Below are 16,007 nucleotides of genomic sequence, written 5' to 3'. Positions count from 1 at the left end.
GCAGCCCATAGGGCTCTCCTGGAACCCCAATACCCTGGGTACCTCAGTACCATATACAAGGGAATTATATGGGTGTACCAGTATGCCAATGTGAATTGGTAAATTTAGTCACTAGCCTGTTAGTGACAGATTTGGAAAGCAGAGAGAGCATAACCACTGAGGTTCTGGTTAGCAGAGCCTCAGTGAGACAGTTAGGCATCACACAGGGAACATATATAGGCCACAAACTTATGAGCACTGGGGTCCTGGCCAGCAGGATCCCAGTGACACATAACAAACACACTGACAACATAGAGTTTTCACTATGATTTCACTATGAGCACTGGGCCCTGGCTAGCAGAATCCCAGTGAGACAGTGAAAACACCCTGACATATACTCACAAACAGGCCAAAAGTGGGGGTAACAAGGCTAGAAAGAGGCTACCTTCCTACAAGGCCCTTGCAGGAGTGCCTGGAAAACAAATGGAATCAGCTGATGGGCAAATGGGAGGACAGGATTACTCTCTCTCCACATGCAATGCAATCCTTCAAGTGGTGGTGTTCTCAGAACAATCTTCTAAAAGGGATGGCATTCCACCAACAGTTTCCCACACAGATGATAGTCACGGACGCAACGTTACTCGGATGGGGTGCCCATATGGATCATCTACAGATTGAAGGCTCTTGGTCTCTGCAGAAGAGATCGTCTCACATCAGTCTCCTAGAGCTACGTGCAGTCCATCTCGCCCTCAAAGCCTTCTTTCCAGCATTCACCACAATACTTTGCCTCTTCAGACATTCTAAGAGAGGCAAAGCAACCACATCAGCATATGCCTTAAAATGGAAAAGGTTCTGCATGTGTTGTCTGGACAAAAGCATATATCCAACAACATGCGGAGAAGATGTTATTCTTCTATATCTTTTGCAGCTTGCAAAATCTGGCTTGCAATTCTCATCCATCAAAGTACACCTGGCAGCTCTTACTGCATACAGTAAAAGTCCTTCACAATCCTCTTTAAAATTCCAGTCATTAAAGACTTCCTAGAGGGGTTAAAGAATATTTTTCTTCCTACTATGCGTCCTTCCCCTCCACAGGAGCTTAATATAGTTCTTTCACGTCTAATCCAACATCCTTTTGAGCCCATACACAAGGCATCTCTCCAACATCTCACTTGGAAAACTGCCTTCCTTGTAGCGATTACTTCAGCTCGCAGGGTTAGTGAGATACAGGCCCTTTGTGCTCAGGAACCATACTCAGTTTTCCGTTTTGCCAAGGTTGTATCTGACTTTCATGTAAACCAGATCTCTTTACCAACTTTCTTTCAAAACCCATCTACTCCTGCAGAGAGAACCCTTTACTCTCTAGATGTGAAGAGGGTTTTAAAATTGTATTTAGACAAAAATAAGTCCTTTTGCAAAGTCACAACAGCTGTTCATTAACTTTGGCCCAGTTTGAACAGGCCTGGCCAACTCCAAGCAATCTCTGTCCAGGTAGAGTGCTTCATGCATTTTGTTCTGTTACCAGCTAGCCAGTAAGTCCCTTGATGGCAGACCTAAAGCACATTCTACTAGGGGCAAGGCAGCCACGGCTGCATTAATGAGAAACATTCTGTTAGCAAATATTTGCAAAGCGGCTACATGGAGGTCTGCCTGCACCTTTACTAAGCACTACGGTCTTGATTCAGATGCTAGGACAGATGCTCAAGGCAGGCTTCTCTTAAAAACCTTTGTATGAATAAATATCACTCTATTGTTCTGACTACTCCACTGCTCTCAGGTGGATGGGCTTGCTAATCTATTCAGCGCTTATGACTATACTAGAAATCCCCTACAAGAGAAGGAATAGTTTCTTACCTGTAAATCCAGTTCTCTTGTAGGGGTATTTCATTGATACTCATAAGCAACCCTCGCTCCTCCTAATATTAATAATAGTAATAATAATGATAATTCACAGACTTCATCTCAGCTAATAACGCCTACAAAAAGAACTGAGGTAACTGCCTCTTGCTAAGCATGATGGGGTATGGGAGGACCGTCTGCTCTTAAAGGCACAGCTTTATTTTGATTCTGCATAATGGCAGCCTATGGGCTACACTGCCCTGCATTTCCTCATCCTTATATACCATTATAAAAAGGTTTGTGAAAGATGTTTTCTGTGAAACCTTTAAAATATTCATGCATTTGAATGCATATCTACTTTACAGAACCTTTTTTTTTTTTTTACTTTTTTCAACCAAGTAGGATGAAGAATTTTGGCCTTTGCAGCCTCTCCTTTAGGCTGCATATTGACATTCTTAAGTGACTTTGCAGGCCTTCCTGAAGAACGGCGAACATCAACACTTAAGACATTTTTTAGAATAGTGCTCTGGGGTCCCTGCAGGCAGGCGTAACTATTCAGTGATTATGACTATCATGGAAATACCCCTACGAGAGAACTGGAGTTACAGGTAAGAAACTATTCCTTCTCTGGCTCTGTGTGATGCTTTGAAGTTTTGTTTAGTCCAAAGGCAAAGCTGCGTTTTAGATGTTTCAATCCAATAAGAACAAACCCCTTTTGTGAACATTTTGATAGCCGGATGGACATCTAAACAAGAGGAGGCTTGCCTTGTTCTTTTTCAAGTTACAGCTCAAAAAAGAGTAATGCAGAAAGGGCTCATCAGACTCCCTCTGAATGGCTTCTTTCTGGAGACATATTGGCAAGTTAACTAGTTTTTAAGTGTGACCCTTCTCTGCAAAAAGTAGGCCATTTGTCACACTTTACACTGCCAAGTGCAAATGCCAGTTATTTCTGCTCTGTTGCCATGCCCTCGGTGGAATGTGATTGACACTTTTTGGGGGCCAAATTACCCAATGTAAACATGTTTCCACCCACCCCTCTCAGTTTTGTGACTGGTGCCTCTGACCTTCCAGTTCTCTTTATTCACTATAAGGTGTGCAACTTGCAGTGATATACAGAACATATAAAAGGCAATGTGACTTTTATAAGCGAGAGTGTGGAGTTCAAGCTGGTCAGTGAAGGAATATGTGAACAGATAATGTGTCTGTTTTTTTTGGGCTGTCTACTCTTGCCTAATACTACTGATCTTTGGTGCACGTTTATCACAGAAGTCCATCAGAGGAGATTAAGGCTGCGCTGAATAGTAGCTAGAGCTGCTGACTGAGTCACAGGTTCCAAGTTTTGAGCTAACTGTGGTACCGAAGGTCCGATCGCAAAGGGTCACAGATGGTGACTCAGGGTGTAAAAAGATTTCTTGGACAAGCTCCCGGCAGAGTGCACTGAGGCAGATGCAGTGCATGAAAAATGCAGCATTGTCTGACTCCAACACACAATTAACAACTAGTGTGTGCATGCAGTCCGCCTTCTGAAACAGCAAGCTTGTGCATCTTTAGTCATAGTGCAGCTTTGAGGGACAGCTTACAGTTGGAGTTAAACAGTCAAGTAAGTGTAAGCAGCTGTTGTTCCTGAATAGGGTACATTGCGGTCCACACAGAGGTGCCAGAGCTTTATGCTTTTATCAGAAGGCTTAGCCACAAAGGCCACTCTGACTAGCCATTAGTGCCAGTAGTCACAGAGGACTAAGGTGACCCAGAAACTCCTCACCCTGCCAAAAAAATCAGCTTGCCATGGTACGCAGGTAAGGTATATTTTTTAGGCCTGTGAAGCTGCTGTGCTCAAGGCCCAGGATGATGCTAAAAGGACAAGACTGGCCCTAGAAATGCTGGTTCATCAATCTTTACCAGCCAAAGAACCCACACAGGAGGTTGCAGCGCAGACTGGATCACCTTCACTTGTTCAGTGGCCAGCTCCTACACCTCAGCCTTCCATTGTTAAATTTGGCATCTTGTCTCCTTCAATATGCTCATTTGAGCCTGCCTCAGGACTGTGAGGACATTCTGAAAGAAGCCAAATGACCATCCACAAGGGCCACTTAAGTCTTCAAATGGAAGAAAGTTTGCACGTGACATACAAAAGAAAAATACATTGTTAGACCAGGTTAGAGCTGCGATTTGTGTCCATAAAGATGCAGCTCTTAACCATTACTGTCATAGACAATGTCCTTCACAAACCTCTATTTTCAGAAACCTGGTCATCAAGGACTTCACATAGAGTGTTAAATGTTTTTAAGTAAGTCTTTTCACCAAATGGGAGTCATTCCCCTCCTTAGGATGTTCAATATTGTTCTGTTAAGGCTCACGGGCTCTCCTACTTGACCAGTTCACAAATCCTCAACATCTGTCACAGAAAGCAAGGTTTCGCCGTAGCTATCATTCCAGCAAGCACCGCAATTCAAGATTTATGTTCCTGGGAAAAATAATAACAAAATAGTTATGCGGACACACTGTTTCTTCCCATAATAATTTATGATTTCCATATTACGCCATTTAATTATCTACTTTCTCTCAGATTCCAGCCTCTCTAGCTGCAAGATCACTCTACGTACCAGATGTCCGGAGAGGGTTGAACTCCTATTTAGATATAACCAAAAATGTAGAAAAAACAAACTGTGGCCCACTGTGAACAGGCTTAGCTGATTCAAATAGATCATCTCCAGATGTATACTGTTATTAATTATGTTATCATCATGCTAATAGAATTTGCTTGGTTAACCAAAAACCTATTCTCAAGGTAAAGCTGCAAATGCTGCACTACTCAGGAATATACATTTTATGGCTATTTGTAAAGCATCCACTGTTCATACATTTACAAGGCATGATGTTTGGACTCTTATTTTAGGGCTGCTGCTCGGGTGAGGTGACCTCTTTGAGAAACCTCTTTCCTTAGAAAATCATTTTATTTTATTTCCACCACTCATAGGGAAATGTGCGTGTTATTCTATTTAGTTCTTATGATTATTAGTGGATATCCTCTGAAGGAGAAGGAATAATTACGTGCCAGTAATCTTAGTTAACCTATATGACAATCACCATGGAAATAAGTACCCCCCTCCTAGTTGAGAGAATAAGGATTTTTATGTCTACTGCACCCTGTATCTTGTGTGTCTAATATAAAAAATAAAATAAAAAAAAAGTCTGGCGTAATTAAGAGGGCATGATGGGATACTGGTGCTTCTGAATTTCTTAAAGTTGCTGTGTCAGTTTTACTGTTTTGTATGGCTGTGGCCATATTGCTACATTGTCCTCATTTCCCTCTCATTTTCCTTTTTAAGAAAGGTTTGCAAAGGAGGTTTTTGTTGTTTCTTGTTTTTTGTTGACTTTTTACTTTTAATTGGCAGTTTTCTTTTTAAAGAAACTTAATGGTAATTCTCCACTATAATATAAGGCTATTAAGCTACGTTTTAAATTAGAAAATTCACCCTAACAAATGTCATGAAAGACATGATTACAGGTAAGTAACAGCTGTTTCTTTTTCAGACTTTACTATTTCATAATTTTATCACCAGTGAAGAAAAATTCTAAATATTGGGAATGCCTAGATCAGTAGAATTGTTAAAATTTTACAAATAGTCGTTATTCAAGAACTGTGCAGGTGAACGTCATGTACTATCTGATTAAGTAGAACCCTTTGGCCTCTGCTTAAAGACAAAAGGACTTTAAAATAGTTCATGAATTCAATTTTCAAATGTGTTTGTATTCGTCATTTTAAACATCTAAGTGTTGACGGAATTTCAGACAAATAATTCCTTTCTTTAAATATGAGGGTCTTCTGTTCAATCTATGCTTATGAAGGCTGCCAGACTAGAAGTGTTGGTATATCGGTAATTCACGACCTTTTCAGACGCTGATTCTGCACAAGAATATCTGGAAAAAAGAAAGTGCAAAACAAGTAATGAAATTAATGTCTAAATGTTTCAGTTATTAACATGCATGATTTCAGTGCCTTTCCTAACAGCTAAATGTTTTTTTATAGGTTCTTTGCACATCTTAACTCGAATGTCAATGGTGATAGGGGAGAGGGGCATTGACTGTGTGCTATTCACACTTTTCAAAAAAGAAACAAGCTTGCACCGTGACTAGTTTGGCTCCTTTTTCCAGTGAGAAAGGGCAGAAATTTACTGGTAGCGGAGGAGGGAGGGCATACCAGAAGGGCAGAAGTGGAGGGCTAGGTGTGAATGGTAGCTGAGGATTAGATAAAAGGGGGTAAAATAGGTTTCAAAATCATCCCAAAATATTTCTCAATAGAGACAGGTTCCTGCTTACTTGTTTCTCTTGTGCCCATGATTGTGCTGAAAGCCTTGTCTATAATTAAGGGACTGAATAATTTGTGAATAAAAGAAAATTATATTATCATAACCTGTGACCAGAATCCTTCAGTATTATAGCACGAGAGTTGCTTGAAAAAGTGCCACAAGAAAAAATTCGTTCGGGTTTCCTTTCACTCTGGCTGCAACCTCACCAGCCGAATTTTGCACAGAAGCATGGCAATTACAGCCACAAATAAATTCCTGAAGGCTATTTTGAGAACCACGCAAGACTATGCAGACATATTGGCAGGGGTGTAACATTGGGCCCGGAGCTCCAGGGGACCTCCTCAGCACGGTACCCTGGCCTAAGAGCTCATAAGTAGGTCTAGGTTGGGGTGTGGGGGGTGGTTGGGGGCTCTCTGTACTGTGCACGGGGGATCTCAAGTTTCGTTATGCCACTGCAGATGGGTATCCACAGTGCTTGAGACAGTGGTGTTGTATAGTGGAATTCGAATATGATCCCTAAACTCTTTATGAACTAATTGCAGTGCTGACAGATTTCCCTTAATTATAAAAGGATCTGACTTGAATTTTCTTCAGTGTTTAAACTCGATTCTTCTAAACTCGGTGTGGCACACAGAAAGCTATGATTTGCCATAGCTCTGCACACTTCTAAATCAAGAGTTGGGACTTATTGATCCATGAATGGCTCTTAATAGCACTTTCTAAAATGAAAATGAATTGAATTTTGCCAATATAGCCTTGAAATAGACTACTAAAACATGGTTTAAATGAGAAAATGTGACTTCTAACAAAAAGCAAACAGTATTCATCTTGTTCAAAGTGCTCCAGGATCCTGCGCATGGGTGAACAGATAAGTCCTTATGATTTCAGTGGATATGTCCCTGAAGGAGAACTAGGATTACAGGTAATTAGCTATTCCTATTTAAGACTTTAGTCTTTTATAATTAATGAATGGGGGGAGGTCTGAATATTAGGAATGGCAAGATTAATTGAAGTGTTAACATTTTACAGGTTGATTTGGTAGGGTCCTCTAAAATAGCTATATACAGGAAACCCATCGGTCCACGCCTCAAACTCAGAGCATTACAAGGGATTGGGCATGTTGTAAACCTTGTTGCACATGATGGCAGATCCTTGCTTCCTTGTTTCTTCCCTCATTCCTAAAAGACTCAATTGCTTGAACTAACTTGTTTATGTTAGCCTGATTTCACTGTCTATTATGACATGTTTATTTAATAGACTGTTCCTGTGATTTAATACTTAAGATTCCTGCAAATGTTACTGGTGTACTAAAAGGTACCCTGGGTAGCTGATAATTTACTAAAGTTCTCTGGCATCTGCCTATAAATGTAAATTAGGGAGGAGCTGGTTTATAAGCAGCAAACATTTATGGTTTATAAGCAGCAAACATTTACTTGTCACTTTAAGTCCTGACAGCTCCAAAAATTGAATAGCTTAATCATTAAGCACTATTTCCTCATGGTGAGGCTTTAACTCATCTCCTATGAAAGCTCGAGGTTCATCTTGTTTCTTCACAGAGTCATTCATGTTCCAGGGAGACCCAGATCCTGCAGAGGGAGATCATCCTCTGTCAGAGTACCACTGGTTCCACGGCACACTGTCCAGACTGAAGGCTGCTCAGCTGGTACTGGCTGGGGGCACCAGCAGCCACGGCGTCTTCCTGGTCCGACAAAGTGAAACGAGGCGGGGGGAATACGTGCTGACCTTCAACTTCCAGGGAAAAGCCAAGGTGGGAAATGGCTCGGTCTGAGGTTGTCTCCTCTCTTGCATATATTTCTGTCTTTAATGTCAGTCTGTCTCATCCAATGGATTATTGTTCATCTGTTTTTCTCTCCTGGCATTCTTTGCTTTACCCCTGTATTCCAAGCTGGTTGTCACAAATCTACCCTAAAGGATCTGTTCACCAAGAGTTACCAAGCAAACATTTCAGGTTAATGGTACATCATAGCTACCTGATACAAACCACAACTTAAATTAACAATTTCAAAGTTTCTAAATGGTTTATTATGCTGGCTTAACTAATGCTTTATAGAATTCTCATCCCACAATTTGTAACTGTGGACTTATAAATGTAGAATATACATTTATATGCACCCGCCAATGTATAGAAATGGACAAAATAAGGCTCCCTCAAACTAATAAATAAAAGATTAATAAATCATAATTAAATGGATGACATATGGTATCCAGAGACATGGGATGGATCCGCTACTTTAGTCTTCTTGTTTAGGATTGCTACTTCTGATCAGTGACAACAGCAGCATTACTGTTAGTAGCCACCTAGATGTTTGCACAGTATTGAGCAATGCCAAAATATTATATTCAGAATATGAACTAATAGAATATTTTGAACATAGGTATATAGGTAAGTTTAATTTTACTATTCTAAACTCCACATGTATGTACCTTGAAGATACAAAAAACTCATGGGGAACTAGGAACGTAAATAAAACCCTAGGTTGGCATCAGTATTAATAAACGCTATAATAATTCTTTACTGCCTGCGTCTTTATATTGTATTCCATTTTAAAATTCCTTAGGGTGTTATTGTCCGTCTAAATCCATGGTGAAATATACCCCATGACAGCTCATCAGATGCTCAATTTATTTTTCTGGGAGAATGCACTGACTCTGAATACTAGTTTCAAATCTGTATTGCAGCATTTTTGTGCAGAAAGGTAAAATGTATAAAATAAGGAAAAAGAAAATCAGACTGATAGACTTTCATGGTAAAAACAGAAAAAGATTGCTGTCCCTTTAAGAATCCCTGAAGCTTCTCTTCCTACAGTGCCCCTTACTGACAGTTTACCTCAGAGAGCAAGTTCCTTTTTCCAGCGCATTTGAGCAGGACCTTTAGAGCATATGCAAGGAAACTCACTTTTTTAATTGTCAGACTTTTGCCATGATTTTCTGTGGAGTAACCTCAAAAAAACAGTTTCCCGAGAGAATTTTACCACAAAATGACTTCTCCTTTTGAGAAGTGACATTAATGTGGCAAAAGAAAAGAGGTGTCGAGCACCCCACAAGATCTCTTGTATGTCTGCTAAAAGACCTCATAGTGAAAGTTTGCTACAGCTCTAAAAAGATGTCTAAATGTAATCTGAAGGACAGAGAAGGTATTAGGCTGAGGAGCCTCATGGAAGATATGAGAAGACAGAAGAGGAGCAGAAGAAAAGCAGAAGTTTTGAGACATCATCTTCTCATCACCTTCTCTAAAAACAGCCTGATGACAAAAACTCCCACAGAGGGAGGTTTAACGAAAAATATTAATCTTAAAGATATCAATGCCATTCTCAGTGTCATTCAGGTTCGACGTCGAAAGCATCACCCCCGCTTTGTTTGCCTTTCAAAGAGGGCTTGATGTCACACAAAGATGTTGCAAAAAAAAGAGATGAGATCACCATAGAGGAAATTCGTTGGTTAATGTCAACATGTAGATATCACTTGAAGTCAAGGTAGGACCCGATGGCAACAGCCTATCTACTACGTCGGAGTCTTCTCACTGTTTAACATCAATGGTTTGGACGTCAAACAAAGAAGACTGTAGACATCAAGCTCCAATCTCACTAATCATGTTGGGATCTCCATCCCCATCTGCAATTGAGCTGCAGACATCACTTTAGTTACATTCGCCACAGCTATTACCAGACAGTAGAGTATGAACAGTCCAGGGTTTTCTACCTCCTTTTTTACAACTATGCTTAGGAGGAGAGCAGAGACTTTGTCAAAACTGCCTTTTTCTGCCTCCTATTCACTTACACCAGATCCTCATCCATTGCCATTCAGACCATTAAAGCCAATAATATTGCATTGCATGAATGGGCGGGTGATTGCGGGGTGGGGTCAGGGGGCTTCTTTGTGGTACTTTTAGCCAAGTTGTGGAACCAGCCGCTGCTTCAATTAAGAGCCCTCACAGATTAAACAACCTTCCATAAAGGCCTGCAAACCCAGCTGTTCAACCTATAAGTTTGGCTCTAAGTCAAGCTTCTTGCTGTAGCGCCAGGAGACTCATTGAATAGCTGCACGCTATTCAAAACCAATCATTCAATCCCTTTTGAGGGTCTGATACGAGAACCTCTTCAACATTACTTATCTCCAAGGATGGTGTCAAGATAAACATCAGTGTCACCAGAGGAGAAGAGGAAACCAGCTCCATCTCCAAACCATACTCCAGAAAAAAAGAAAAAGCTCCAGGTTTTCAATAACTGATGAATCTACATCATAGACGCCAACTTCATCTTTGGCATCTCCGTCTGGACTCTCTCCAATGGATATCATCTCTACCTTTCAAAAGGTCTTGGTTAGAGGGGCCACTAAGTTGAATACAATTAAAGCAGTATCACTAAGGTTGTTAAACAAAGATAAACTACCACAAAATGATCCTGATTTTTTTTAATTGGAGCAGAAACCTCAGTGAGGAAGAAACCTGCATGGGCTCCAGAGACCACACCTCATCCAGAGCATGAAAGTAAGCACATAGATACTGTTGGATCAAAGGTATGAGGAGCTGCTGTTTTGCATCTTAAAGATACTAGTGTGACTACCCTCCTTAGTAGTTACCAGTAATGAAGGAATGTGTTCTTTCTTTGAGGACCTACTAAAACACCATCAGAGTATTATTCAGAAATGATGCAAGAATAATTGTTGGTAGCTAACCAAATAGTTGCCACTGTGGTAAACTCAACAGAATTCACAACAATTGGATATTGCCAAGGCATAGCAATAAGATGATCTTCATGGATATGTCAAACAACTCTTAAGCCAGAAGCGCAATTAATTAGGAATCTAACTTTCTGGAAAATCTGTTTAGCCTGCACAGAGAGGAAGAAATGCAAAAGATTAAAAAAAAATCTGGCAGAGGCATCAAAAGCTGTTGGACTCGAGGAAAGGAAAAGATTCTCCTGACCACAGTGCAGATAAAAAGATTGTGGGTTGTTATGAGCATAGGGTTCAAATCCCTTGCTGATCTTTCAGGCAGGCAACAGTAATAGTCTCAAAGTCAGAAGTGCCCATACCAACGCCGACCATCTAAGACAAAAAACAGTCCATTTGAAATCTGTCTTCTAGAGGCAGTGCCAACTTAATACCTCTGCTCTGTTGCCCACTTTAGTGGGCAAGCAGCATCCTTGCAAATGGCAGAGTTGACATTAATCACAAAAGAAAAGTGAGAGCTTAAATATTGTAGATTGTGGATATTTTCTACATTCCAAAACCATACCTCCTCTGATCCCACCAAAACCAACTGCAGAGCAGCAACTAGCAACTATCTGTACTCAGGAAAGAAACATGAAAGGAGCTAAAGACCCAGCGACTGCAGACCAGAAAGGTCTGGGAGTATACGCCAGATATTTTTCATAATGATAAATGGACTATAAAGAGAATCTCGACCCATATTTAGATCTCAGATACGCAAACGCATTTATCAAAAAAAGAAAATATTTGAATGCTGGCGCTTCATCAAATGTATTTGCATCTGAGGTAAAAAGAAAGGATGTGCACAATAGACCTACATGACTCATATTTTCAAATACCTGTAGGTCTCTCCCATAGAAAAGTTCTAATAGAAACGAACATTAGAAATACACAGTACCGCATTAGGCCTAAAATCTGCACCATTCACATTTTCAAAACGCATTGCTATACTAGCGGTTCATCTAAGGAAAAAGGGGGTGTTCATTTATGCTTATTTAGACGATTGGCTGCTGAAAGCCTACAGTGCACAAGTGTAACACAGCTACCTAATGACAGCGGAATTGCTGAACAAGTTAGGCCTACATATCAACAACAAACAAAAATCAATATCCACTCTAGTTCGAACGATGCACGCTTCCTTTTACGGATTCTTTGAAGGAGAGAGTATGTTCTATTAAAGACAAATATCCCCTCGGGTCAACCCTTCAACTGCGAGAAAGGTAGCCTCATATCTTTTATGAATGGTCTCTTGTGCAAACAATTGCTCCAAACGCACATTTTCATATGAGACATCCCTAATAATGTTTAGAAGACCAGTCCCTCACATGGTGGAGCAAAAGTCAGAATTTACTCGTAGGAACTCTGGTTCAAAAACACCTTCCATCTTGGCGGTCCACGATGCATCGTTTGTGAACCCTATTTGCGATTCTTTAAGACATAAATCAGGAGCTGGCTGCTGCGGCTGTGTTTTTAGATGGCACCATAGCTTTTGATTCAGTTGAGTGGGATTATTTACTGGTGACGCTGAGAAGAATGGGTTTCCCACCCTCCATGGCATGGATTTAATAGTTCTATAACCCATGGCCGAAGTACAGATTAATGGGACGAGTTCCACCCCTTTTCCCATACAGCATGGCACCCGGCAGGGGTGCCCGTTGCTGCTCCTGCTATTCACATTGGCAATTGAGCCCTTTGCTGTCAAGTTAAGACAGCATCACCGGGAATACACCATACCATAACCGTCTTAACACATACTGGTGTCACTGTACGTCGATGATGTTACACTTTATCTCAGGGACCCTCACATTAGCCTGAATGAGAGAGTACGCAAATTTGTCCAGTTTGGGGGAATATCTGGCTTTCAGAATAGCTGGGAGAGGTGCCATATTTTTCCTCTTACCCCATTCACCACACGATTCCAGCCTGATTACCCACTACATTAGTGCGAAATGGACATACGGTAACTGGGGGTAGTAATCACCAGAGAGAGAGATGAACTGATCCGATCGAATTATGGCACCATGCTGTCCGCGATCACAGATAGGATTTCCAGATGGAGATCGTTACCCCTCTCCTTTGCGGGACACATTTCACTCATGAAAATGGTTATTTTACCTAAATTGCTGTATTTATTTATTGACATCCCTTTCTCCCCAGGGCAACACTTCTTCAAAGCATTTAGAGCACAGTTGCTGCGGTTAGCATGGGCGGGTAAACAGTCATGCATACAGTGGAATATTCTCACACAGCCCTTTTCCAGGGGAGGCGTAGGGCACCAGATATGGAGTTATACTGTTTGGCTGCTCAGGCGCACTGCACAATACATTGGTGCCACCACACTCCTTTCATGCCACACCTGTTCAAGCAGCCAATCATTGACTCATCACTAACACACAATCTGCTTGCTAGATATGACCATGTCCACTGGGAGCTCCTCCAATATCTCCTAGAGGAACACTGGAAAAGATTACATGAAATTGTTAGTGAAGGACTGTTCTTATCCAAGAACTCAATTTGCTGTGCATTGGACTCTGTGGACACAGCCACAATTACCTAACACCTGTTGGAGGACTTCTTCAGCTCTTTTTCCATCACTGGCAAAATATCACAGCAGGTCAATGGGCGTTGGATATTATCCAACATGGTTACTGTCTGGAGCTCGTCTCCACACCTCCAAAAATTCCCCCTCGCACTTATAAACTTTCAGCCTAACAAATCACTCTGCTCAAACAAGAAGTGCAGGCCCTACTAAGCAATGGGGTGATAGAACCAGTCCCTCCACACCATCAGGCAACAGGAGTATATTCCCTCTATTTTCTCATCCCCAAAATGATAGTTCATTGAGGCCCTTTCTAGATCTCAGGCCTTTAAATCCCTACATCCTCTCAGAACATTTTCACATGGTCACACTTTAGGATGTGATCCCATTGATTCAACAAGGTGACTTTCTCTCAGCACTGGATCTAAAGGACACCTACTCGTCTCAGCTAGAGCAAGCCTGCCCCATTGCAGCAAGGATCTAAAACTTGCAGACTCAATTCTCCTGTTTCCACCTCAATCATTAAGTCACAGTAAAATGTGTCATGAGGTTTATAGGCATGATGGCCTCTTTCATTGTCATCATGCCACATTCCCATCTTCAGATGTCACTTGCAGGAATGTCTAGCACGTCAACGGTCTCAGGCACAGGGTTGTCTAGAAGATCTAGTGCTGGTAGACAGCTGAACCCATCGCTCTCTGCTGTGGTGAAACAAAACCAATCTTTTGAAGGGGCGGCCTTTCGTAGACCCTGTTCCACAGATCATTCGGATAACAGACGCTTCTAAGATAGGATGGGGCTCTCACATTCGGGATCTCACAGTCCAGGGTCTCTGGGATCCCACATCATATTATGCACAAAAATTACCTAGAGCTTCTAGCTGCTCACCTAGCGCTCAGCACATTCATGGTGGTTCACCTCATCAACAAAGTAGTTCTGATACGCGCAGACAACATGGCAACCATATACTATATGCAGAAACTGGGGAAGGGGGGCTGTTGGTTGGGTGTCGAACACTATTATAACTGTCTCATCTTTTGCTGTCAATTTGGAACTGGGCCATTTACCACCACGTTTACCTGCTAGCAGAACACCTCCCAGGGACACAAAACAACTTTTTTGACCTCCTCAACAGGATGCGGCAAAACAAGTCCATGAATGGGAACACCACCCTCGAGTCCTACTTCCAAAAGTGGGGGGTTCTGGACATAGCTCTGTTTGCAACAAAAAAAAACACATAATGCCTACACTTTGCCTCCTGGTTCCCACACCTTCAATCCAAGGGCAATGTTCTATGAATGAACTGGTCAGGGATATTTGCCTACATGTTTCTCCCTCTCCTTCCATTTCTGGTTCAAAAGCTCAGGCAAACATCTTTCACATTGATATTAGTGCCTCCCAAGTGGGCCAGGCACCATGGTCCACCACTCTGCTAGAATCAGTGGTTCCTCACAAGAAGCTTACCCTCAACCTGGACCTTCTTACTCAAAACCAGGTACCCAAATTTCAAGGAATTGAATCTTGCAATATGGCTCTTGAAGTCATAGAGTTTGGATATGTTAAACCACCTCAAGAATGCATGGCTATTATTAAGTAAACATACTCCTACTAGTAGAGATTATTATGCAGCAAAATGGAAACGTTTGGTTTATTACAGCATATCCAGCAATGGGACCCTTCAAAGTATTGGTACAAGGTATTTTTATATCTTCATTTCAGGAGGCAAACTTAGCATACACTTTCATAAGGTTACATCTGGCAGTTTTAGCTGCTTACCCTCAAACAGGCAACATTCTTTCCTTCTCAAAATCCCTGCCATTAAAGCTTTTATGGAAGGACTTAAGAGTGATTCCGCCAAGTGTATTGCCAGTACCTTCTTAAAATCTTAACATTCTAGTCACTAGACTCCTGGGCCCCCAATTTGAAACTTTACATTCATTTCTGTTACAGTTTCTGTCTTGGAAAGTGGCACTTTTAGTTGCAGTCACATCCCTTAGACGTGTAAGTGAACTCAGGGCCTTAACTTTGAAAGAATCAATCTTTTTTTTAAAATCCACAAGGATAGTCCTTTGTACCAATCCAAACTTTTTACCGAAACTGGTATTTTAATCTGAATCAAATTGTTGAATTGCCAGTCTTTTTGTTTCCGCATCCTGACTGTTGCTGAGAGTGCTCCACACATTAGGTGCATGTTAGGAAAATTAAACTGCTTTTTGATGTCTCTGCTCCTCCACACAAAGGTAATCCTGTTACTAAATCTAGTATAGCAATATGGATTGTTAAGTGTATCCAGGCTTGTTATGCTAAACCCAAAAGGCCACTATCAATTCCTCCTACAGCACACTCCATCATAAAAAAGGAGCAACTATGTCCTTTTTAGGTATCATTCCCATAACTGATCTATGCAAGGCAGTTCCAATGTTAACACCACACACATTTACTAAACATTATTGTGTGGACATTTTAGCATGTCAGCAAACTAATGTAGGTCAGGCAGTGCTGCTAACATTATTCCAAACCACTGCAACTCCCACATGCTAGCCACTGCTTTGAAGAGGCACTGCTTTATAGTCTGTGCAGAGTGCTTTAGAGAGGCATTGTTTTACAGT

General features: G+C 41.3%; 1 protein-coding gene across 2 annotated transcripts in view; it reads left to right on the top strand.

The window, feature by feature from the left end:
- The window catches only part of SH2B1 (SH2B adaptor protein 1), a 768,701-nt gene that overhangs the window by 627,928 nt on the left and 124,766 nt on the right, over nucleotides 1-16,007 (top strand). For both annotated transcript variants that reach the window (XM_069243917.1, XM_069243919.1), the window contains exon 7: nucleotides 7,685-7,896. In XM_069243917.1, the coding sequence (XP_069100018.1) occupies nucleotides 7,685-7,896 (212 nt within the window). The remainder of the gene's footprint in view (nucleotides 1-7,684; nucleotides 7,897-16,007) is intronic.

Source organism: Pleurodeles waltl, chromosome 7, assembly GCF_031143425.1.
Source record: "Pleurodeles waltl isolate 20211129_DDA chromosome 7, aPleWal1.hap1.20221129, whole genome shotgun sequence".
In the NCBI taxonomy this organism is placed as follows: domain Eukaryota; kingdom Metazoa; phylum Chordata; class Amphibia; order Caudata; family Salamandridae; genus Pleurodeles; species Pleurodeles waltl.
The sequence above is the reverse complement of the archived record's forward strand: the minus strand, read 5'-3'. Positions and strand labels throughout refer to the sequence as shown.